The sequence below is a fragment of the Oncorhynchus mykiss genome, chromosome 24 (genome assembly GCF_013265735.2).
Source record: "Oncorhynchus mykiss isolate Arlee chromosome 24, USDA_OmykA_1.1, whole genome shotgun sequence".
Lineage (NCBI taxonomy): Eukaryota > Metazoa > Chordata > Actinopteri > Salmoniformes > Salmonidae > Oncorhynchus > Oncorhynchus mykiss.
Genome location: NC_048588.1, coordinates 28,770,402 through 28,794,811, shown reverse-complemented (window position 1 = coordinate 28,794,811; position 24,410 = coordinate 28,770,402). Strand labels below are relative to the sequence as shown.

The 24,410-nt window shown below is 44.9% G+C and overlaps 1 protein-coding gene across 2 annotated transcripts in view; it reads right to left on the bottom strand.

Moving 5' to 3' along the window:
* The window catches only part of LOC110503149 (phosphatidylinositol 4,5-bisphosphate 3-kinase catalytic subunit beta isoform), an 89,764-nt gene that overhangs the window by 20,937 nt on the left and 44,417 nt on the right, over positions 1-24,410 (bottom strand). For both annotated transcript variants that reach the window (XM_036961154.1, XM_036961155.1), the window contains 3 exons: positions 21,577-21,763; positions 13,514-13,742; positions 7,252-7,490 (listed from right to left, as the gene is read on the bottom strand). In XM_036961154.1, coding sequence (XP_036817049.1) covers positions 7,252-7,490; positions 13,514-13,742; positions 21,577-21,729 — 621 coding nt within the window. In that variant the 5' untranslated portion in view covers positions 21,730-21,763. The remainder of the gene's footprint in view (positions 1-7,251; positions 7,491-13,513; positions 13,743-21,576; positions 21,764-24,410) is intronic.

Here is a 24,410-nt window from a genome sequence, read left to right as displayed (position 1 = left end):
GTCAAGTTGTCTGGATGTCCTTTGGGTGGTGAACCATTCTTGATACACCTGGGGAAACTGTTGAACGTGAAAACCCCAGTAGCATTGCAGTCCTTGACACAAACCGGTGCTCCTGGCACCTACCACCATACTCCGTTCAAAGGCATTTAAATATTTTGTCTTGCTCATTCACTCTCAATGGCACACATCCACAATTCAAGTCTCAATTGTCTCCAGGCTTTAAACACCTTCTCATCCCCTTCATCTACACTGACTGAAGTGGATTTAACAAGTGACATCAATAAGGGATCATAGCTTTCACCTGGTTAGTTTGTCATGGAAAAAGCAGGGGTTCTTAATGTTTTGTATACTCCGTGTCTGTATACTGTTGTCTGTATATGATGACTACTGATTGATGACAGCTGAGGGTGTGTAGTATTGTAAATGTGATGGCAGCTGAGGGTGTGTAGTATTGTAAATGTGATGACAGCTGAGGGTGTGTAGTATTGTAAATGTGATGACAGCTGAGGGTGTGTAGTTTTGTAAATGTGATGACAGCTGAGGGTGTGTAGTATTGTAAATGTGATGACAGCTGAGGGTGTGTAGTATTGTAAATGTGATGACAGCTGAGGGTGTGTAGTATTGTAAATGTGATGACAGCTGAGGGTGTGTAGTATTGTAAATGTGATGACAGCTGAGGGTGTGTAGTTTTGTAAATGTGATGACAGCTGAGGGTGTGTAGTTTTGTAAATGTGATGACAGCTGAGGGTGTGTAGTATTGTAAATGTGATGACAGCTGAGGGTGTGTAGCATTGTAAATGTGTCTACTGATTGATGACAGCTGAGGGTGTGTAGTATTGTAAATGTGACTACTGATTGATGACAGCTGAGGGTGTGTAGTATTGTAAATGTGACTACTGATTGATGACAGCTGAGGGTGTGTAGTATTGTAAATGTGACAACTGATTGATGTCAGTCAGTGGTCAACTTCTGGACTCGTCTCTGTGCTGTTTGTTGCTACATGCCAAACTCAGTTTTTACTTTTAATACATTTACCAATGTCTTTTTTTCCTCGCTCAACTTATTCACCCCCTTGCTGTTTTTCCTATTTTGTTGTACCACCAAGCAAGCGGCACTATGAAGACCAAGGAGCTCTCCAAACAGGTCAGGGATAAAGTTGTGGAGAAGTACAGATCCGGGTTGGGTTAAAATAAATATCAAACTTTGAACATCCCACGGAGCACCATTAAATCAATTATTTTAAAAAATAGAAAGAATATGGCACCACAACAAACCTGCCAAGAGAGGGCCGCCCACCAAAACTCATGGACGAGGCAAGGAGGGCAGTAATCAGAGGCAACAAAGAGACCAAAGATAACCCTGAAGGAGATGCAAATCTCCACAGTGGAGGTTGGAGTATCTTTCCATAGGACCACTTTAAGCCGTACACTCCACAGAGCTGGGCTTTACGGAAGAGTGGCCAGAAAAAAAGCAATTGCTTAAAAGAAAAAAAATAAGCAAACACGTTTGATGTTCGCCTAAAGGCATGTGGGAGACTCCCCAAACATATGGAAGAAGGTACTCTGGTAAGATGAGACTAAAATGTAGCTTTTTGACCATCAAGGAAAACGCTATGTCTCGCACAGCCAAACACCTCGCATCACCCAGAGAACACCACAGTGAAGCATGGGTGGCAGCATCATGCTGTGGGGATGTTTTTCATCAGGGGACTGGGAAACTGGTCAAAATTGAAGGAATGATGGATGGTGCTAAATACAGGGAAATTCTTGAGGGAAATCTGTTTCAGTCTTCCAGAGATTTAAGACTGGGACGGAGGTTCACCTTCCAGCAGGACAATGACCCTAAGCATGCTGCTAAAGCAACACTCGAGTGGTTTAAGGAGAACAATTAAAATGTCTTGGAATGTCCTAGTCAAAGCCCAGACCTCAATCCAATTGAGAATCTGGGGTATGACTAAAAGATTGCAGTACACCAGCGGAACCCATCCGACTTGAAGGAGCTGGAGCAGTTTTGCCTTGAAGAATGGGCAAAAATCCCAGTGGCTAGATGTGCCAAGCTTATAGAGACATACCCCCAGAGACTTGCAGCTGTAATTGCACGCTCAAGTTCTGTTTTTATTTCACAATAAAAAATATTTTGCATTTTCAAAGTGGTAGGCATGTTGTGTAAATCAAATGATACAACCCCCAAATTCCAGGTTGTAAGGCAACAAAATAGGAAAAATGCCAAGGGGGTGAATACTTTTGCAAGCCACTGTAAGTAGTAACATTAACACTATGCCATCTAATTGCAGTCGCTATACTCATAATATACAGGAGAACTATCACCTTATAAGCCATGTGGCAAGCACAGCTTCAGATGCAATCGTTAGGCAAAGGCAATTTAAGTGTAGGAAAGTATGAAACAGCGTCTGTGCCACCAGTAAGTACAGATAGTAGTATAAATCCCCCCGCACAGTCCTCACAAGCCGGGCAATTTTCAACACTTCTGGAAAGAAATGCTGTCGGCATGCTCAACCGGTGACACTCATTCAGCCGACAGAAACTTTCAACCGGTTCTGCACATTAAGCAATGAGTCGGAGGCCGAGCTTCCTCAGGTCTCTCCTCCACCCATCGTGGTGTCTGAGCCGCCAAAGCATCCCACCATTAGCTCTGTCAAATTGAAAACCCCAGTCATTGGCAACTCCATTACCCGCAGTATTAGACTTAAAACAAATCATACAGCGATCACACTGTTTACCAGGGGGCAGGGCTACCGACGTAAATGCTAATCTGAAGATGGTGCAGGCTAGGGCTAAAACGAGGGTAGAGAGTATAGGGATAGTGTTATCCACGTCGGCAACAATGATGTTAGGATGAAACAGTCAGAGGTCACCAAGTGCAACAAAGCCTCAGAGTGTAAATCAGCTAGAAAGATGTGTCGGCATCGAGTAATTGTCTCTGGTCCCCTCCCAGTTAGGGGGAGTGATGAGCTCTACAGCAGTCTCACAACTCAATTGCTGGTTGAAAACGGTTTTCTGCCCCTCCCAAAAGATAAATATGTAGATAATTGGCCCGCTTTCTGGGACTCACCCACAAACAGGACCAAGCTTGGCCTGCTGAGGAGTGACGGACTCCATCCTAGCTGGAGGGGTGCTCTCATCTTATCTATGAACATAGACAGGGCTCTAACTCCTCTAGCGCCACAATGAGATAGCCAGCCTACCAGCTTAGTAGAGTCTGCCACTAGCACAGTCAGTGTAGTCAGCACAGCTATCCCCATTGAGACCGTGTCTGTGCCTCAATCTAGGTTGAGCAAAACAAAACATGGCGGTGTTCACCTTAGCAATCTTACTGGAATAAAGACCTCCATTCCTGTCATTATTGAAAGAGATTGTTATATCTCAAAATAGGGTAACTTAATGTTAGATCCCTCACTTGACAGCATTTGACAGCAAATTTCAATTTAGCCCCCCCAAAAATGCATGCATATTCATCTTTGAGCTTCTAGTCATGAAATCTATGCAGTCTACTTATCCTTTTTAAAGCTACTGTTAACAGGCCTCCCGGGCCGTATACAGAGTTCCTCACCAAGTTCCCTGAATTCCTATCGGACCATGTAGTCATGGCAGATACTCACATTTATTCACATGGAAAAGTTAACAGACCCACTCCAAAAGGCTTTCGGAGCCATCATCGATTCAGTGGGGTTTGACCAACATGTCTCTGGAAGTACGTATTGCCACAGTCATACCCTGGATCTAGTTTTGTCCCATGGAATAAATATTGTGGTGCTAAATGTTTTTCCTCAAAATCCTGGACTATCGGACCACCATTTTATTACGTTTGCAATCGCAACAAATAATCTGCTCAGACCCCAACCAAGGATCATCAAAAGTCGTGCTATAAATTCTCTGAAAACCCAAAGGCTCCTAGTTGCCCTTCCAGACTCCCTCCACCTACCCAAGGACCTCGGAGTACAAAAATCAGTTAACCTGATAATCTTAATTTAACCTTGCGTTATACCCTAGATGCTGTCGCACGCCTAAAAACCAAAAACATTTGTCACAACATATTTGCTCCCTGGTAGACAGAAAATATCCAAGTCCTGAAGCAAGCTTCCAGAAAATTGGAACGGAAATGGCGCTACACCAAACTGGAAGTCCTCAGACTAGCTTTGGAAAGACAGTACCACGCAGCATCAAAGAGCCCTTATTGCTGCTCGATCATCCTAATTGAGGAGAATAAGAACAATCCAACATTTATTTTTTCATACTGTTGCAAAGGTAACTAAAAACTAGCATTCAACAAGAGGTTAGCTTTCACTTCAGCAGTGATAAATTCATGAACTTCTTCTTCGATGAAAAGATCATGATCATTAGAAAGAAAATTAGACTACTTTGAATCTGCGTATTTCTCCAAAGCTCAGATGTCCAGAGTCTGCACAAAACTGCCAGGACCTAGGATCAATGGAGACGCTCAAGTAGAAAAAAAAATCCTGTATCTCTTGACACATTCATGAAAATAGTAATGTCCTCTAAACCATCAAGCTGCATACTGGATCCTATTCCAACTAAATTACTGAAAGAGCTACTTCCTGTGCTTGGCCTTCCTATGCTGAACATAATAAATTGCTTCCCTATCCACCGAATTTGTACCAAACTCACTAAAAGTGGTAGTAATAAAGCCTCATGAAAAAGCTAAACCTTCACCCGGAAAATGTAAAATAAAATAAAAAAAATTATATTTTTTAAATCAGTCTATATCAAATCTCCCATTCCTCTACAAATGTTTGGGGAAAAAGCTGTTGTGCAGCAACTCACTGCTTTCCTGAAGGCAAATAACATATACAAAATGCTTCAGTCTGGTTTTAGACTCCATCATAGCACTGAGACCGCACTCGTGAAGGTGGTAAATTACCTTTTAATGGCATCTGTCTTCATGCTCCTAGACCTTCGTGCTGCTTTTGACACCATCGATCACCACATTGTTTTGGAGAGATTAGAAACCCTAATTGGTCTATAGGGAGAAGTTCTTGCTTGTTTTAGATTTTATCTGTAGGAAAGATACTATCAGTTCGTCTCGGTGGATGGTTTGTCCTCTGAGAAATTAACTGTAAATTTTGGGCGTTCCTCAAGGTTCCGTTTTAGGAATACAATTGTTTTCGCTATATATTCTACCTCTTGGTGATGTCATTTGGATACACAATGTCAACTTTCACTGCTATGTGTACAACACCGCTGTACATTTCGCTGAAACATGGTGAAGCCCCAAAATTGCCTACCTTCGAAGCTTGTGTTTCAGACATAAGGAAGTGGATGGCGGAAAATGTTTTACTTTTAAATTCGGACAAAACAGAGATGCTTGTTCTAGGTCCCAAGAAACAAAGATCTGTTGTTGGATCTGACAATTAATCTTGATGGTTGTACAGTCGTCTCAAATAAAACCGAAGGACCTCTGCCTTATTCTGGACCCTGATCTCTTTTGAAGAACATATCAAGAATATGTCAAGGACAGTTTTTTTCCCCATCTTCGTAGCATTACAAAAATCTAACTTTTGTCCAAAAATTATGCAGAAAAGCTAATCCATGCTTTTTTCATTTCTAGATTAGATGACCAAAATGCTCTACTCTCTGGCTCCCCGGATAAAGCACTAAATAAACTTCAGTTGGTGTTAAACACGGCTGCTAGAATCCGGACTAGAACCCCAAAATGTGATCATATTACTCCAGTGCTAGCCTCCCTACACTGGCTTCCTGTTAAGGCAAGGGCTGATTTCAAGGATTTACTGCTAACCTACAAAGCACTACATGGGCTTGTTCCTACCAATCTCTCCGATTTGGTCCTGCCATACATACCTACGTTACGGGCACAAGACGCAGGCCTCCTTATTGTCCCTAGAATTTCTAAGCAAACAGCTGGAAGCAGGGCTGTCTCCTATATAGCTACATTTTTATGGAATGATTTGTCTATCCATGTGAGAGACGCAGACTCGGTCTCATCCTTTAAGTCCTTACTGAAGACACATCTCTTCAGTAGATCCTATGATTGAGTGTAGTCTGGCCCAGGGGTGCGAAGGTGAAGGCAAGGCACTGGAGCGACGAACTGCTCGTGCTGTCTCTGCCTGGCCGCTTCCCCGTCTCCACTGGGATTCTCTGCTTCTGACCCTAACACAGGGGCTGAGTCACTGGCTTACTAGTACTCTTCCATGCCGTCCCTAGGAGGGGTGCGTCACTTGACAGGGTTGAGTCACAGATGAGATATTCCTGTCCGGTTTTGCACCCCGTCGGGCTTGTGCAGTGGAGGAGATCTTTGTGGGCTATACTCAGCCTAGTATGTTTGTGGTCTGTTGATATCCCTCTAGTGGTGTGTCCCCTGACCCACCCGTCTCAGTCTCCAGTATCTATGATGCAATAGTCTATGTGCCGGGGGACTAGGGTTAGTCTGTTATATCTGGTGTAATTTTCTTGTCTTATCTGGTGTCCAGAGTGAATTTAAGTGTGCTCCAATTCTCTCTCTCTCCCCCTCTCAGTGGACCGGAGCCCTAGGATCATGCCTCAGGACTACCTGGCCTGATGACTCCTGCTGTCCCTAGTGCACCTGGTCGTGCTGCTGCTCCAGTTTCAACTGTTCTGCCTACGGCTTGGGAACCCTGACCTGTTCACCGGAGGTGCTACCTTGACCTGCTGTTTTCAACTCTCTCGCACCTGCTGTCTCGACCTCAATGCTCAGCTATGAGAAGCCAACTGACATTTACTCCTGAGGTACTGACCTGTTGCACCCTCTACAACCGCTGATTATTATTTGACCCTGCTGGTCACCTATGAATTTTTGTTCTTTAAGATGTTCAATCTGGCCTTAAATTGTCATGTACTCTTATAATCTCCACACGGCACAGCCAGACGAGGACTGGCCAACCCTCAGAGCCTGGTTCCTTTCTAGGTTTCTGCCTTTCTAGAGTTTTTCCTAGCCACTGTACTTCTACATCTGCATTGCTTGCAGTTTGGGGTTTTGGGCTGTATAGCCTAAAACTGTATAGCACTTTGTGACATCTGTATAGCACTTTGTGACATCTGCTGATGTAAAAAAGGATTTATAAATACATTTGATTGATTGATTGATTACAGCTGAGGGTGTGTAGTATTGTAAATGTGACAACTCGAAGACAGCGACATTCACCCCATTGTTGGGCATATGATGCTCTCTGAGTGTGTGTGTGTGTGTGTATTTCTGATGGGAAATATTGTGCTCCCAATGTGTACTGTTAGGTACCTGGGACTGGTCGAAGTGCATGGTGACTTTGAGGCTGGCCTCGGCCTGTTTGTCGTTGACACCGTCTGTGACGGGTGTGGCTCCTCCCCCTGGCTCCAGCTGCGGAGAGAAGCAGGCCTGCAGCCACTCGCTCCAGGTCATCAGCTGTACCCGCTGCATCTTCTCCTCGCTGATACGGAACATCTTACTGCGGAAGTCCTTCACCTCCTGGTCCTGCAGAGCGTCCAGCTCGTGGAGACCTGTGAATGGTTCATGAAGCTTCATAAGTACTTCATGACAGCTTTATAAGCATTGCATAACGACTTTGCAGGTGATCGGGAGTGCATAACAAGGCCACAAGAGGTTTTACAGCATTTTATACCAAAGCATTTTATACCAAAGATGTATTTTATTGATCGTGTTCCGTTTGTGAACACCTATGAGCAGTCATTAAGCTATATAAGCACGGTAAGAGGTTCTAAGAGGCCACACACACCATAATGACATGTAAAACCTCTACATGAGTGGGTCTAACGGCACTGCATTAAAAGGCATTACCATTCATGTTTAATGCACTCCCTCTGACTGACACATACCTGGCATGGTAACAAGTAGCAATTCATGTTTATGAGGGATTACAAATGACAATCCAATCTCAACAGTGTTGAACTCTAACCTACTGTTTTCATTGAAATACAACTGTCACTGGGTATAAAATCTAGATCCTAAATTCATCATATCTACTAGTTGAACAGAGCTCTGGGGCCGTCAAATGCTTTGAATGATAAAAACATGTTGACATTTAAAACCATTAAACATTCATATGACCCTCGGCTCTCAGAGGATGCCTCTGGTCTGCATTATTAGCTTGTGTGTGCCTGTGTGTGTGGCTAGCCAGAACTCCCTCAGTGTGTGTGGCTAGCCAGAACTCCCTCAGTGTGTGTGGCTAGCCAGAACTCCCTCAGTGTGTGTGGCTAGCCAGAACTCCCTCAGTGTGTGTGGCTAGCCAGAACTCCCTCAGTGTGTGTGGCTAGCCAGAACTCCCTCAGTGTGTGTGGCTAGCCAGAACTCCCTCAGTGTGTGTGGCTAGCCAGAACTCCCTCAGTGTGTGTGGCTAGCCAGCGCCTGAGGGCTGTTTTCAGTACCGCTTACTGACAAAAGCCTTTTACAGATCACATCTGACAAAAAAAAGCGGAGCCAAGAGGGAGAATATCAACATGGGATGAGTCTCCTTCAATTACTATCACTGATTCCCTCTCTGGTTGGCCAGCAGCCTAGGGGACCTCCATAGACCCCTACCATCTATGTCCCCAGACACCCTCAGGCCAACACGACTGCGTGTGTTTGTTCACACACACCCGCAATTGCTAATAACCCATCCGCAACCACCCGACTATATGTGAACTAAATAAACCCCTATATGAAGACTAAATAAACCCCTATATGAAGACTAAATAAACCCCTGTATGAAGACTAAATAAACCCCTGTATGAAGACTAAATAAACCCCTATATGAAGACTAAATAAACCCCTATATGAAGACTAAATAAACCCCTATATGAAGACTAAATAAACCCCTATATGAAGACTAAATAAACCCCTATATGAAGACTAAATAAACCCCTATATGAAGACTAAATAAACCCCTATATGAAGACTAAATAAACCCCTATATGAAGACTAAATAAACCCCTATATGAAGACTAAATAAACCCCTATATGAAGACTAAATAAACCCCTATATGAAGACTAAATAAACCCCTATATGAAGACTAAATAAACCCCTATATGAAGACTAAATAAACCCCTATATGAAGACTAAATAAACCCCTATATGAAGACTAAATAAACCCCTATATGAAGACTAAATAAACCCCTATATGAAGACTAAATAAACCCTTATATGAAGACTAAATAAACCCCTATATGAAGACTAAATAAACCCCTATATGAAGACTAAATAAACCCCTATATGAAGACTAAATAAACCCCTATATGAAGACTAAATAAACCCCTATATGAAGACTAAATAAACCCCTATATGAAGACTAAATAAACCCCTATATGAAGACTAAATAAACCCCTATATGAAGACTAAATAAACCCCTATATATGAAGACTAAATAAACCCTTGCTCAACAGAGTAATGTAATAGATAGATAGCATGAATACTTCAATCTAGTTGACATCGGTAAAGTTCTCTCTGTCATCATTGGCAGAGCAAAGACATTTCAGGGAAGCTAGAAACCATTATACACAGGCAGTTAGAAAAGCCAAGGCTAGCTTTTTCAAGCTGAAATTTGCTTCCTGTAACACTAACTCAAAAAAGTTCTGGGACACTGTAAAGTCCATGGAGAATAAGAACACCTCCTCCCAGCTGCCCACTGCACTGAAGATAGGAAACACTGTCACCACTGATAAATCCACCATAATTGAGAATTTCAATAAGCATTTTTCTATGGCTGGCCATGCTTTCCACCTGGCTACTCCTACACCGGTCAACAGCACTGCACCCCCCACAGCAACTCGCCCAAGCCTTCCCCATTTCTCCTTCTCCCAAATCCGTTCAGCTGATGTTCTGAATGGGCTGCAAAATCTGGACCCCTACAAATCAGCCGGACTAGACAATCTGGACCCTTTCTTTCTAAAATTATCTGCCGAAATTGTTCCCAAAGATTGGAAAGCAGCTGCAGTCATCCCCCTCTTCAAAGGGGGGGGGGGGGACACTCTTGACCCAAACTGCTACAGACCTATATCTATCCTACCATGCCTTTCTAAGGTCTTCGAAAGCCAAGTCAACAAACAGATTACCGACCATTTCGAATCTCACCATACCTTCTCTGCTATGCAATCTGGTTTCAGAGCTGGTCATGGGTGCACCTCAGCCACGCTCAAGGTCCTAAATGATATCTTAACCGCCATTGATAAGAAACATTACTGTGCAGCCGTATTCATTGATCTGGCCAAGGCTTTCGACTCTGTCAATCACCACATCCTCATCGGCAGACTTGACAGCCTTGGTTTCTCAAAAGATTGCCTCGCCTGGTTCACCAACTACTTCTCTGATAGAGTTCAGTGTGTCAAATCGGAGGGTCTGCTGTCCGGACCTCTGGCAGTCTCTATGGGGGTGCCACAGGGTTCAATTCTTGGACCGACTCTCTTCTCTGTATACATCAATGAGGTCGCTCTTGCTGCTGGTGAGTCTCTGATCCACCTCTACGCAGACGACACCATTCTGTATACTTCTGGCCCTTCTTTGGACACTGTGTTAACAACCCTCCAGGCAAGCTTCAATGCCATACAACTCTCCTTCCGTGGCCTCCAATTGCTCTTAAATACAAGTAAAACTAAATGCATGCTCTTCAACCGATCGCTACCTGCACCTACCCGCCTGTCCAACATCACTACTCTGGACGGCTCTGACTTAGAATACGTGGACAACTACAAATACTTAGGTGTCTGGTTAGACTGTAAACTCTCCTTCCAGACCCATATCAAACATCTCCAATCCAAAGTTAAATCTAGAATTGGCTTCCTATTTTGCAACAAAGCATCCTTCACTCATGCTGCCAAACATACCCTTGTAAAACTGACCATCCTACCAATTGTCGACTTTGGCAATGTCATTTACAAAATAGCCTCCAATACCCTACTCAACAAATTGGATGCAGTCTATCACAGTGCAATCCGTTTTGTCACCAAAGCCCCATATACTACCCACCATTGCGACCTGTACGCTCTCGTTGGCTGGCCCTCGCTTCATACTCGTCGCCAAACCCACTGGCTCCATGTCATCTACAAGACCCTGCTAGGTAAAGTCCCCCCTTATCTCAGCTCGCTGGTCACCATAGCATCTCCCACCTGTAGCACACGCTCCAGCAGGTATATCTCTCTAGTCACCCCCAAAACCAATTCTTTCTTTGGCCGCCTCTCCTTCCAGTTCTCTGCTGCCAATGACTGGAACGAACTACAAAAATCTCTGAAACTGGAAACACTTATCTCCCTCACTAGCTTTAAGCACCAACTGTCAGAGCAGCTCACAGATTACTGCACCTGTACATAGCCCACCTATAATTTAGCCCAAACAACTACCTCTTTCCCTACTGTATTTCATTTATTTATTTATTTATTTTGCACCCCATTATTTTTATTTCTACTTTGCACTTTCTTCCATTGCAAATCTACCATTCCAGTGTTTTACTTACTATATTGTATTTACTTTGCCACCATGGCCTTTTTTTTGCCTTTACCTCCCTTTTCTCACCTCATTTGCTCACATCGTATTTAGACTTGTTTATACTGTATTATTGACTGTATGTTTGTTTTACTCTATGTGTAACTCTGTGTCGTTGTATGTGTCGAACTGCTTTGCTTTATCTTGGCCAGGTCGCAATTGTAAATGAGAACTTGTTCTCAACTTGCCTACCTGGTTAAATAAAGGTGAAATAAAAATGTAAAAAATTTAGAGGCTGGGGAGAAAATACAATAACGCAGCAACAAAAATATTTTCTGTGCAAAATATCCAAATAACATTAATTTGACTGGTTGTAAAGAAAAAGAAAGCTGTGAAAATGACCCAATGTGTTTCTGATAACATTTCAGTTCGGCTTGGATGCATATTTTATGTGGTTGAAATATCAGCTTCTATGATGAAGACACATTATCTATGGAGGTACTAACTGAGCATTGCATTCCCTCAAGATGCAGAAAGAAAATCACATGTCTTGACTCCTGTAAAAATGTTGCCTACATTTGGTGTATCATTTTACTGCAAGAAATGCTTAATCCTACAGTCAGTGTCCAGGTTCAGGTTTCCATTCAACCCATCTGAACAGTAGGCTACTGTTCCCTTGACATGCCATAGGCCTATTTGAATTCTCTGTCTAGTTACTGTCAAATTTGTATAGCGCCTCACAATCATCACACAGCCGCACTGCTATCATCCTCTTTTACCCCTTTACCAACTATTTCCTAAACTGTACTTTTCTGGCCTTCCCACCTCTTTATTTTCAACTCTCCTTTCGGCAGCTTTTGTCTTATTGAATTAAACTTCGACAATGTTCTTTTTCAAAATCAAACTTTGTCACATGAGCCGAATACAACAAGTGTAGACTTTACTGTGAAATGCTTAATTACAAGCCCTAAACCAACAGTGCAGTTCAAGAAGAAGAAAGGATTTAGCCTCTGTATTGATGTTAACTATCTCTGTCTGTTCCTAAAGCATTATTTGGTGATTGGCTGTGTAGGCTCTTCGGTACGTGTCCAGTTCAGCCCTAAAGCTTAGGCTCATGACAGCCTAAAATAATGAAAATAAAATGTCAATACAGCAGATGGATATACAATTGTTTTTACAGATTGAATTAAGAGAAACAAACCGTACGCCACCCAATATTTAGTGACCTTTAATGACCCTAAACCCGTCCGCCCTGGATATAACCGTGGGGAGCGTGGGTAATGAGTAAAACCACATCACCAGTGTGTAAGCGTGCATGCATATATATGTGTGCAATAATATTTATTTTTGTGTGTATCAACTCAATAGCCTGACCGTTCCACCCAGGGGCTTTATCTTCCCAACCATTACCGTGGTGGTCTGGCTTGCCGCCTCCACTCAGCACAGCGCCTTAGCACCATCACAGATAACACTGAGTGACAGACGATGTAACAGACATCAGGAGCCTGTCTATTCTAACCGGATTGTTTTGCATCCGACGGGCCTGACATCAGCTGATATTGGGATGATGACATAAAACGTCTGAAAAGACGACTCACATCCACAGCCAAGGAAAAGATATCAATATACTGTACTGGAGACAGAGATTAACCGGTGGTGTGTGTCAGAGTGTGTGTGTGATCACTATCTAGGAGCATCACTACTCTGTTCAAACCACAGTGTGGGGGTCTACTGTAGCTGTGTGTCAGAGTGTGTGTGTGATCACTATCTAGGAGCATCACTACTCTGTTCAAACCACAGTGTGGGTTCTACTGTAGCTGTGTGTCAGAGTGTGTGTGTGATCACTATCTAGGAGCATCACTACTCTGTTCAAACCACAGTGTGGGGGTCTACTGTAGCTGTGTGTCAGAGTGTGTGTGTGATCACTATCTAGGAGCATCACTACTCTGTTCAAACCACAGTGTGGGGGTCTACTGTAGCTGTGTGTCAGAGTGTGTGTGATCACTATCTAGGAGCATCACTACTCTGTTCAAACCACAGGTCAAACATCAGTGTGGGGGTCTACTGTAGCTGTGTGTCAGAGTGTGTGAGTGAGAGAGTAGGTGTCACCTTTTCCGATGAGCACGCCGATCTTGGAGTCGAGTAGGCGTTCGGCGCGGCCACAGTTACGTGTGACCAGTTTGAGCATGGGCCAGAAGGGCCTGACGTCACAGAGGCGCCTGGTCTCATCCTCCAGCTCCTCGTGCACCGCTGCCTGGTTCACACACTCAAACATGTGGCCCTCCATCTCCCCCAGAGAAGGGAACAGGGGGTATGACTGGGCCTGCTTCCATAGGAGCTATGAGGAAGGAGGAGGAAGAAGATGGGGATAACAGAGTTATTACAGAAACTATGGCAAGACAAGTTGACAATCTACCTGCATGATCACAGGTGACACAGAGACAGGCTCAGCCTCTACAATATAGGATCTACAACAAGTGGAACCTCAATTATTAGCCAATAGCATCATGACTCACGTCACAATAATACAGAGTCTAAAGCCAACAGTAGTTCTACGAATCAGCATGACTGAAATGTTAACAACCAATGGATGAACAACAACCATATGATGATGACAGGGAAATATAAACATGACACAGGTCCTGAATAAACCAATCAGGACATGAATCATACTTCCACAAACCAATCAGGACATGAATCATGTCCCGTTGCGCAGTCACAGGGTGTGTTTGTGCTTGAGCCAAAAGGTCACCAAGAAGATAAACATGGGGACAGAGTAGAAGACAAGAAGTCATGTCACCTCATTTCATACAAACAAGTTAAACCCCTTGCCACAACATTCTTCTGCCATAATCAACTTACTGATCATAACATCAGACCAAGTTCCCAAAGTATAGACCTATAGAGGCTAAAACAAAAATACTCCCGGTTTTCAACTTTTACTGCATCCTAGATTGAATTACTGTTTACTATTTGGCTGTCCGATGTTCACATGACAAATAATTGCTGTTACTTAACAAATGTGTTGTTATTATCCATTGTGTGACATCTAATTATCTGTCACATTTAACCACCATGCTATTTGTAACCACCCAGAGACCACATGATCACTACTGTTAACTAAAATGACACTCCCTCTTAGAAGTCAGCACCTTGAAGCAACAGAAGAACTTAAGACATTTTATTAAAACTTCATTTCTTTCAACAGTATCTTTTGAATATTTTTGTCTTACATTCAGTTTATTTTTTATTTCATACACATTGGATGGGTATGCAAGGTTTCCCTAAAATGACACTTATTGAGTACAAGTCACAACGGTTCCTGTGCTGTTGGCTAGTCGAGGACGAATATCAGGCCACATATCCTTATATTAGAATAAAAGTGAAAGATTAGGTATTCTAATGGTGGCTGAGCGGTTGTGTCATTGTGCCCCTGATAAATGTCATGCCCACGTCCTGTCTGCGCTCCACCCAGCTACTGTGTTGTCTAGAAAATAGTGTCTGGGTGGGGTTTAATGTTAGCTGGCTGGCAGGCCTTTTGTCTGGAAACGTCACTCCTCCTAAACTTCTCCCCAAATGGCTTTATTAGCATGGGAAACATATGTTAACATTGCCAAAGCAAGTGAAGTAGATAATATACAAAAATGAAATAAACAATCAAAATGAACAGTAAACATTACACTCACAGAAGTTTCAAAAGAATAAAGACATTACACATATATATATTACACACACACACACACACACACACACACACACACTGCTGTAACGATGTACAAATGGTTAAAGTACAAAAGGGAAAATAAATAAACATAAATATGGGTTCTATTTACAGTGGTGTTTGTTCTTCACTGGTTGCCCTTTTCTCGTGGCAACAGGTCACACATCTTGCTGCTGTGATGGCACACTGTGGTATTTCACCCAGTAGATATGAGAGTTTATCAAAATTGAATTGTTTTTTTTCCCCAAATTCTTTGTGGGTCTGTGTAGTCTGAGGGAAATATGCGTCTCAAATATGGTCATAAATTTGGCAGGAGGTTAGGAAGTGCAGCTCAGTATCCACCTCATTTTGTGGGCAGTGTGCACATACTTCTCTTGAAAGCCATGTCTGCCTACGGCGGCCTTTCTCAATAGCAAGGCTATGCTCGCTGTGTCTGTACATAGTCAAAGATTTCCTTAAATTTTGGGTCAGTCCCAGTGGTCAGGTATTCTGCCACTGTGTACTCTCTGTTCAGGGCCAAATAGCATTCTAGTTTACTCTTTTTTTTAAAAATTACTTCACACATGGGAAATAATGATATTTTGGTTCTCTCATGATTTGGTGGGGTTTAATTGTGTTGCTGTCCTGGGGCTCTGTTTGTGTTTGTGAACAGAGCCCCAGGACCAGCTTGCTTAGGGGACCCTTCTCCAGGTTCATGGCATTGTTATGGAAGCTTTGGGAATCACTTCCTTTTAGGTGGTTGTAGAATTTAAACAGCTCTTCTCTGGATTTCGATAATTAGTGGGTATCGGCCTAATTCTGCTTTGCATGCTTTATTTGGTGTTTTATGTTATACATGGAGGATATTTTTCAGAATTCTACATGCAGTCTTAATTTGGCCTTTGTCCCAATTTGTGAATTCTTGGTTGGTAAGCAGACCCCAGACCTCACAACCATAAAGGGCAATGAGTTCTATAACTGATCCAAGTATTTTTAGCCAGATCCTAATTGGTATTAGAGGTCGACCGATTATGATTTTTCAACGCCGATACCGATTATTGGAGGACCGAAAAAGCTGATACCGATTAATCAGCCGATTTTTATTTATTTATTTGTACTAATGACAATTACAACAATACTGAATGAACACTTATTTATAACTTAATATAATACATCAATAAAAATCTATTTAGCCTCAAATAATGAAACATGTTCAATTTGGTTAAATAATGCAAAAACAGTGTTGGAGAAGTAAAAGTGCAATATGTGCCATGTAAAAAAGCTAATGTTTAAGTTCCTTGCTCAGAACATGAGAACATATGAAAGTTGGTGGTTCCTTTTAACATGAGACTTCAATATTCCAAGGTAAGAGGTTTTAGGTTGTAGTTATTATAGGAATTGTAGGACTATTTCTCTCTATACCATTTGTATTTCATATACCTTTGACTATTGGATGTTCTTATAGACACTTTAGTATGGCCAGTGTAACAGTATAACTTCCGTCCCTCACCTCGCCGCTACCTGGGCTCGAACCAGGAACACATCGACAACAGCCACCCTCGAAGCAGCGTTACCCATCGCTCCACAAAAGCCGCGGCCCTTGCAGAGCAAGGGGAACAACATCTCCAAGTCTCAGAGCTAGTGACGCTTGAAACGCTATTAGCGTGTACCCCGCTCACTAGCTATCCATTTCACATCGGTTACACGAGCCATTAGGCTGATAGGCTTGTAGTCATAAACAGTGCTGTGCTTGCGAAGAGCTGCTGGCAAAAAGCATGAAAGTGCTGTTTGAATGCTTACGAGCCTGCTGGTTCCTACCACCGCTCAGTCAGACTGCTCTATCAAATCATAGACTTAATTTAACATAACACACAGAAATAGGAGCCTTTGGTCATTAATATGGTCGAATCCGGAAATTATCATTTCGAAAATAAAACTTTTCTTTCAGTGACTGCGTGCAATGAACGCAAGAGAAGTGACAATTTCACCTGGTTAATATTGCCTGCTAACCTGGATTTCTTTTAGATAAATATGCAGGATTAAAAATATATACTTCTGTGTACTGATTTTAAGAAAGGCATTGGTGTTTATGGTTAGGTACAGTCGTCCAACGATTGTACTTTTTTCACAAATGGGCTTTTGTTAAATCATCCCCCAGCGTTGCATCGATTATATGCATTGGAAAGCTGCCGCAGTCATCCCCCTCTTCACTCTAGGCCCAAACTGCTACAGACCTATATCTATCCTACCCTGTCTTTCTAAGGTCTTCGAAAGCCAAGTTAACATATTACCGACCATTTCGAATCCCACAGTACCTTCTCTGCTATGCAATCTGGTTTCAGAGCTGGTCATGGGTGCACCTCAGCCACGCTCAAAGTCCTAAACGACATCATAACCACCATCGATAAGAGACATTACTGCGCAGCCGTATTCATCAACCTGGCCAAGGCTTTCGACTCTGTCAATCACCAAATTCTTATTGGCAGACTCGACAGCCTTGGTTTCTCAAATGATTGCCTCGCCTGGTTCACCAACTACTTCTTTGAAAGAGTCCAGTGTATCAAATCGGAGGGCCTGTTGTCCGGACCTCTGGCTGTCTCAAAAGGGGTGCCAACGGGTTCAATCCTCAGGCCGACTCTCTTCTCTGTATACATCAATGATGTTGCTCTTGTTGCTGGTGATTCTCTGATCCACCTCTACGCAGACGACATTCTGTATACTTCTGGCCCTTCTTTGGACACTGTTAACAACCCTCCAGACGAGCTTCAATGCCATACAACACTCCTTCCGTGGCCTCCAACTGCTCTTAAATGCAAGTAAAACTAAATGCATGCTCTTCAACCAGTCACTGCCCCCACCTGCTCGCCCGTCCAGCATCACTACTCTGGACGGCTCTGACTTAGAATACTTGGACAACTACAAATACCTAGGTGTCTGGTTAGACTGTGAACTCTCCTTCCAGACTCACATTAAGCATCTCCAATCCTAAATTATAACGCAACAAAGCATTCTTCACTCATGCTGCCAAACATACCCTCGTAAAACTGACCATCCTACTGATCCTCGACTTTGTTGATGTCATCTATAAAATAGCCTCCAACAGTGCCATCCGTTTTGTCACCAAAGCCCCATACACTACCCACCATTGCGACCTGTACGCTCTCGTTGGTTGGCCCTTGCTTCATACGCGTCGCCAAACCCACTGGCTACAGGTTATCTACAAGTCTCTGCTAGGTAAAGCCCAGCCTTATCTCAGCTCACTGGTCACCGTAGCAGCACCCACTCGTAGCACGCACTCCAGCAGATATATCTTACTGGTCACCCCCAAAGCCAATTCCTCCTTTGGTCGTCTTTCCTTCCAGTTCTCTGCTGCCAATGACTGGAACGAACTGCAAAAATCTCTGAAGCTGGAGACTCATACCTCCCTCACTAGCTTTAAGCAACAGCAGTCAGAGCAGCTCACAGATCACTGTACATAGCTCATCTGTAAATATCCCATCTATCTACCTACCTCATCCCCATAGTATTTATTTATTTATCTTGCTCCTTTGCACCCCAGTATCTCTACTTGCACATTCATCTTCTGCACATCTACCATTCCAGTGTTTAATTGCTATATTGTAATTACTTCGCCACCATGGCCTATTTATTGCCTTAACTCCCTTATCTTACCTCATTTGCACACACTGTATATAGACTTTTTGTTCTACTGTATTATTGACCGTATGTTTCTTTATTCCATGTGTAACTCTGTGTTGTTGTATATGTCGAACTGCTATGCTTTATCTTGGCCAGGTCGCAGTTGTAAATGAGAACTTGTTCTCAACTAGCCTACCTGGTTAAATAAAGGTGAAATTAAAAATTAAAAAACGCAGGACACGCTATATGAACTAGTAATATCATCAACCATGTGTTGTTATAACTAGTGATTATGATTGATTAAGTTTAATGCTAGCTAGCAACTTACCTTGGCTTCTTACTGCATTCGCGTAACAGGCAGGCTCCTCGTGAGGCAGGTGGTTAGAGCGTTGAACTAGTTAACTGTAAGGTTGCAAGATTGGATCCCCCGAGCTGACAAGGTGAAAATCTGTCGTTCTGTCCCTGAACGAGGCAGTTAACCCACCGTTCCTAGGCCATCATTGAAAATAAGAATGTGTTCTTAACTGACTTGCCTCGTTAAATAAAGTCATGAAAAAATAAATAATAAAATCGGCGCCAAAAAATACCGATTTCCGATTATGAAAACTTGAAATCGGCCCTAATTAATCGGCCATTCAGATTAAATCGGTCGACCATTAATTGGTATATCAAATTTTATGATCATTTTGATGGCATAGAAGGCCCTTCTTGCCTCGTCTCTCAGATCGTTCACAGCTTTGTAGAAGTTATCTGTGGCGCTGATTTTTAGGCTGAGGTATGCATGTTTTTGTGTGCTCTCAGGCAAAGGTGTCAAGATGGAATTTGTTTTTGTGGTCCTGGCAACTGTACCTTTTTTGGAACACCATTATTTTGGTCTTACTGAGATTTACTGTCATGGCCCAGGTCTGACAGATCTTCTGCACAAATTCTAGGTGCTGCTGTAGGCCCTGCTTGTTTGGTGACAGAAGCACCAGATCATCAGCAAAACAGTAGACATTTGACTCCTCCCCTTCTCACATCCTGCCATCACACACAGATGCTTTTTAATTTCTTTGAGCTTTCCTCCACATCTCCATAGATTTCCACTGAACAAGCCCTCAGTAGCCCTCTCTAAACCTAATTCAACAACAGGTAGCCAGACTGTAGCTTAACGGCTAGCCTACTTACCAGGACATAACACATAACTGCAAAAAAATATGTAAGCCACGTTATCTGGACATACGAAAAGCAGAGACACAAACAAACACTTCTGTGAATTGGAGTGTTCGGTTACTCCTCATTAGGAACACGAGTCAGGGGTGATTCAGAGAAACAGACATTACACACTGTTCACACTCACAGAACAAACATTTGAACAACTCCAGGTGCTATTCAACGAAGCCTGTCTGAAGAAAACATGCTGTCTCTCTGTGCGCGCGTGTGGGTCTCTCTGTGCGCGCGTGTGGGTCTCTCTGTGCGCGCGTGTGGGTCTCTCTGTGCGCGCGTGTGGGTCTCTCTGTGCGCGCGTGTGTGGGTCTCTCTGTGCGCGCGTGTGTGGGTCTCTCTGTGCGCGCGTGTGTGGGTCTCTCTGTGCGCGCGTGTGTGGGTCTCTCTGTGCGCGCGTGTGTGGGTCTCTCTGTGCGCGCGTGTGTGGGTCTCTCTGTGCGCGCGTGTGGGTCTCTCTGTGCGCGCGTGTGTGGGTCTCTCTGTGCGCGCGTGTGTGGGTCTCTCTGTGCGCGCGTGTGTGGGTCTCTCTGTGCGCGCGTGTGTGGGTCTCTCTGTGCGCGCGTGTGTGGGTCTCTCTGTGCGCGCGTGTGTGGGTCTCTCTGTGCGCGCGTGTGTGGGTCTCTCTGTGCGCGCGTGTGTGGGTCTCTCTGTGCGCGCGTGTGTGGGTCTCTCTGTGCCCGCGTGTGTGGGTCTCTCTGTGCGTGTCTCAGACTGGTGGAAAACACCAGGAGGGAGAGGGATCTCACCAAAGGGTAAAAGAAATATATAAAAATAAAAATAAAAAGCATCCTCCAAAGTATTTACACTTTAAACTATAATCATTAAAAAAACACTAATTGTGACCAAGATATGACACCTTAAATGACGGTAAAAACTACAGTGCATTGTTACATTGCTGACCTTTGGCCTCCATCTCATCTCACCCCACCTCTACCCACTAGCCGGGTCACGCATGATGTCATAGCATTATTTGCATGCAGTGAGTGCAGCTCAGAGACAAACAAACCGCGCCAGCCGCCAGCTGTGTCATAACACCCATTAGACAGCGTCTGTCTGGACTGTAGAGGAGACGGCAGTCTACAGCAGCCTACAGCTTGTTCTAGTTGTTATGATGGCCTTTTACAATGGCTCAGAACCAGAACTTCAGCCAGTCAACACATTCTTTAAAACCATCCAAACCAATCTGCGTTAAACTAATGAATGTTGTAAACTAATGTGTTTCTTTCTCTTCTAATTGGAGAGATAAAAAAGCCTGTAAGGTTGAAGATGCTGTAGAGCTGGAAAGGCAATGTGGATAGAAATCCATAGCATTATAATTGTACTGAATTCTCATGAGAAAAACATCTTGATGCACAGTAGGCCTTTTTTAGGCCTTTTCTAGGAGTCTATACTTTCCAATGCTGCTCTAAATGGAAACTGCACTGATTTGACTGCTGTCTGAAATGATTAAACCTAAGGATACACACTCCTGTTAACTACAGACAACCCAGCAAAAATACCTACAAGCGTCATAAAATCACATAATTCCACTGACACACAGAACAAACACATACCCAGTCCCCCAAAACACATAACCACTCCCCCAAAATGCATACATACTCGAGCCTACCCCCTGTCCCCCTCCTACCAGTTTGATGTGTTGTATGGTGGCCTCTCTGGGGACATCCATCTGAATGTAGATCCCGGTGGGTAGCAGGAAGTCCACAGTGACCAGGTCCTCTCCAGACAGCTGGGAGTGGGCTGCCCACAAGTCCATGAGGTTTGTCATGGCAGGAGGCATTGCAGGGACCAACACCCAGCTCAACCATAAGGACCTGGGATGAGGAAAGAGGACCGTTAGGGGGAGTAACCATGAACTGCTGAAGAACCACACAACCGCATGGTACACAACTCAGACTTCTTCCAATTCCTATTGAGAGGCAGGCATAATATGATGCCCTTTACTAATGACTAAAGGTTGGGTGGTGTCTGGCTGAGGAGCCTGTAATACTCCATCTTCACCCCCAGGGGGAGCCCTATATAACACAGAGACTGGCCATGGTTGGGTGAGCGCCAGCCCTTAGAGGAATGCCCACTAAGCAAACACAGGAACAAAAGGTCACCAACCTCTCTTCTCACCCATGACAACATGCTCTGGTTCCCCCCACTCGCCTGGACCTGAGGCCGTTGCCAAGGCAATTATCAAGTAAACGGGGAGTTAAGGTAAATTTAGCTGCCATTTCTCAAATCCTCCTGTGAGTGTGCAATGACGGATGTTAGTGTGGGACAAGAGTTGCCAGGTTTTCAAAATTCCTTTGTAAAATGTAACGGATGTGATGTTTCTGGTTTTAGGGGGTGGTTCAAGTACCACCACCCAAACACACACACACACAAACAGTAAGTGCTTCATGAACCACATGCTTCCCAGTTTCCACTCTGGCTCAGTGTTTCACCACAATAGACCATCCACACTCACAGTTGCCTTTCTGTAATGACCTATTCCTAAAGAGCTTGTGTTTAAGTGCTCTAGCAGACCACAGTTCAATCTCCATTTTGGCTCAATAACACTAGGCCAGTAAATCAAGCAGCAGCCCCATTGTCTCTAATGGTGTTAAGTGCTTGGGTCCATTTTGGCTCTGCAGCGAGTGCAGGATCATGCCCATTTGGAGCCACCATCTTGGCCACTTAACATGATCAGCTATGCAGATACAACTGTTGGGTGATTGTTAAATGGGACAACTGATGGTGGTACAACCATCAAACTAGTAGACGTGGTTTAAACGTATTGTTATATTTAGCGTTATCTCATCAATTCAGGTAATTCATCGTCCCATGGATTTTTGTCCATATCCTCCAACTCTACTAAGCACCTCGTCAAATGTGCAGTTGAACGCCTGTCTCAAACAAACAATGCAGGAAGCCAGAGGGTGACGTCATGAAGGAGCCCAGTTACACACATGAAAGGAAACATGACACCACAGTGCGTCTGTCTGACGCAGTCACAACTAACATGAGGAAAAACACACTGGACATCAGTAGACTGGCGGCAATTGCAATGGGTGTGCTGTACAACGACATACTATGGCATGGATGGAGCTGCCTGATATGTCTGCTCCTGCCACACACACACACACACACTCCAGGTGAGCAGGGTTACCAGGTGCATGATGGAAGCCAGCCAGCCAGAGGTCTGATTCTGGGTCAGGTTTCACAGGGAGAGGGAGCTGGTGTGAGAGCAGAGGACAGGCCTGGGGGAGAGGCTGGTGTGAGAACAGAGGACAGGCCGGGGGGGAGAGGCTGGTGTGAGAACAGAGGACAGGCCTGGGGGTAGAGGCTGGTGTGAGAACAGAGGACAGGCCTGGGGGGAGGGGCTGGTGTGAGAACAGAGGACAGGCCTGGGGGTAGAGCCTGGTGTGAGAACAGAGGACAGGCCTGGGGGTAGAGGCTGGTGTGAGAACAGAGGACAGGCCGGGGGGGAGAGGCTGGTGTGAGCACAGAGGAAAGGCCTGGAGGGAGAGGCTGGTGTGAGAACAGAGGACATGCCTGGGGGGAGAGGCTGGTGTGAGAACAGAGGACAGGCCGGGGGGGAGAGGCTGGTGTGAGAACAGAGGACAGGCCTGGGGGTAGAGGCTGGTGTGAGAACAGAGGACAGGCCTGGGGGGAGGGGCTGGTGTGAGAACAGAGGACAGGCCTTGAGGGAGAGGCTGGTGTGAGCACAGAGGACAGGCCTGGGGGGAGGGGCTGGTGTGAGAGCAGAGGACAGGCCTGGGGGAGAGGCTGGTGTGAGAACAGAGGACAGGTCGGGGGGAGAGGCTGGTGTGAGAACAGAGGACAGGCCTGGGGGGAGAGGCTGGTGTGAGAACAGAGGACAGGCCGGGGGGGAGAGGCTGGTGTGAGAACAGAGGACAGGCCTGGGGGGAGGGGCTGGTGTGAGAACAGAGGACAGGCCTTGAGGGAGAGGCTGGTGTGAGAACAGAGGACAGGCCTGGGGGAGAGGCTGGTGTGAGAACAGAGGACAGGCCTGGGGGGAGGGGCTGGTGTGAGAACAGAGGACAGGCCTGGGGGGAGGGGCTGGTGTGAGAGCAGAGGACAGGCCTGGGGGAGAGGCTAGTGTGAGAACAGAGGACAGGTCGGGGGGAGGGGCTGGTGTGAGAACAGAGGACAGGCCTGGGGGGAGGGGCTGGTGTGAGAACAGAGGACAGGCCTTGAGGGAGAGGCTGGTGTGAGAACAGGTCGGGGGGAGGGGCTGGTGTGAGAACAGAGGACAGGCCGGGGGGGAGAGGCAGGTGTGAGAACAGGCCGGGGGGGAGAGGGGGGGAGGAGGAGGCTGGTGTGAGAACAGAGGACAGGCCTGGGGGGAGAGGCAGGTGTGAGAACAGGCCGGGGGGGGAGAGGGGGGGAGGCTGGTGTGAGAACAGAGGACAGGCCTGGGGGGAGAGGGGGGGGGGGTGGTGTGAGAAGAGAGGAAAGGCCTGGGGGGAG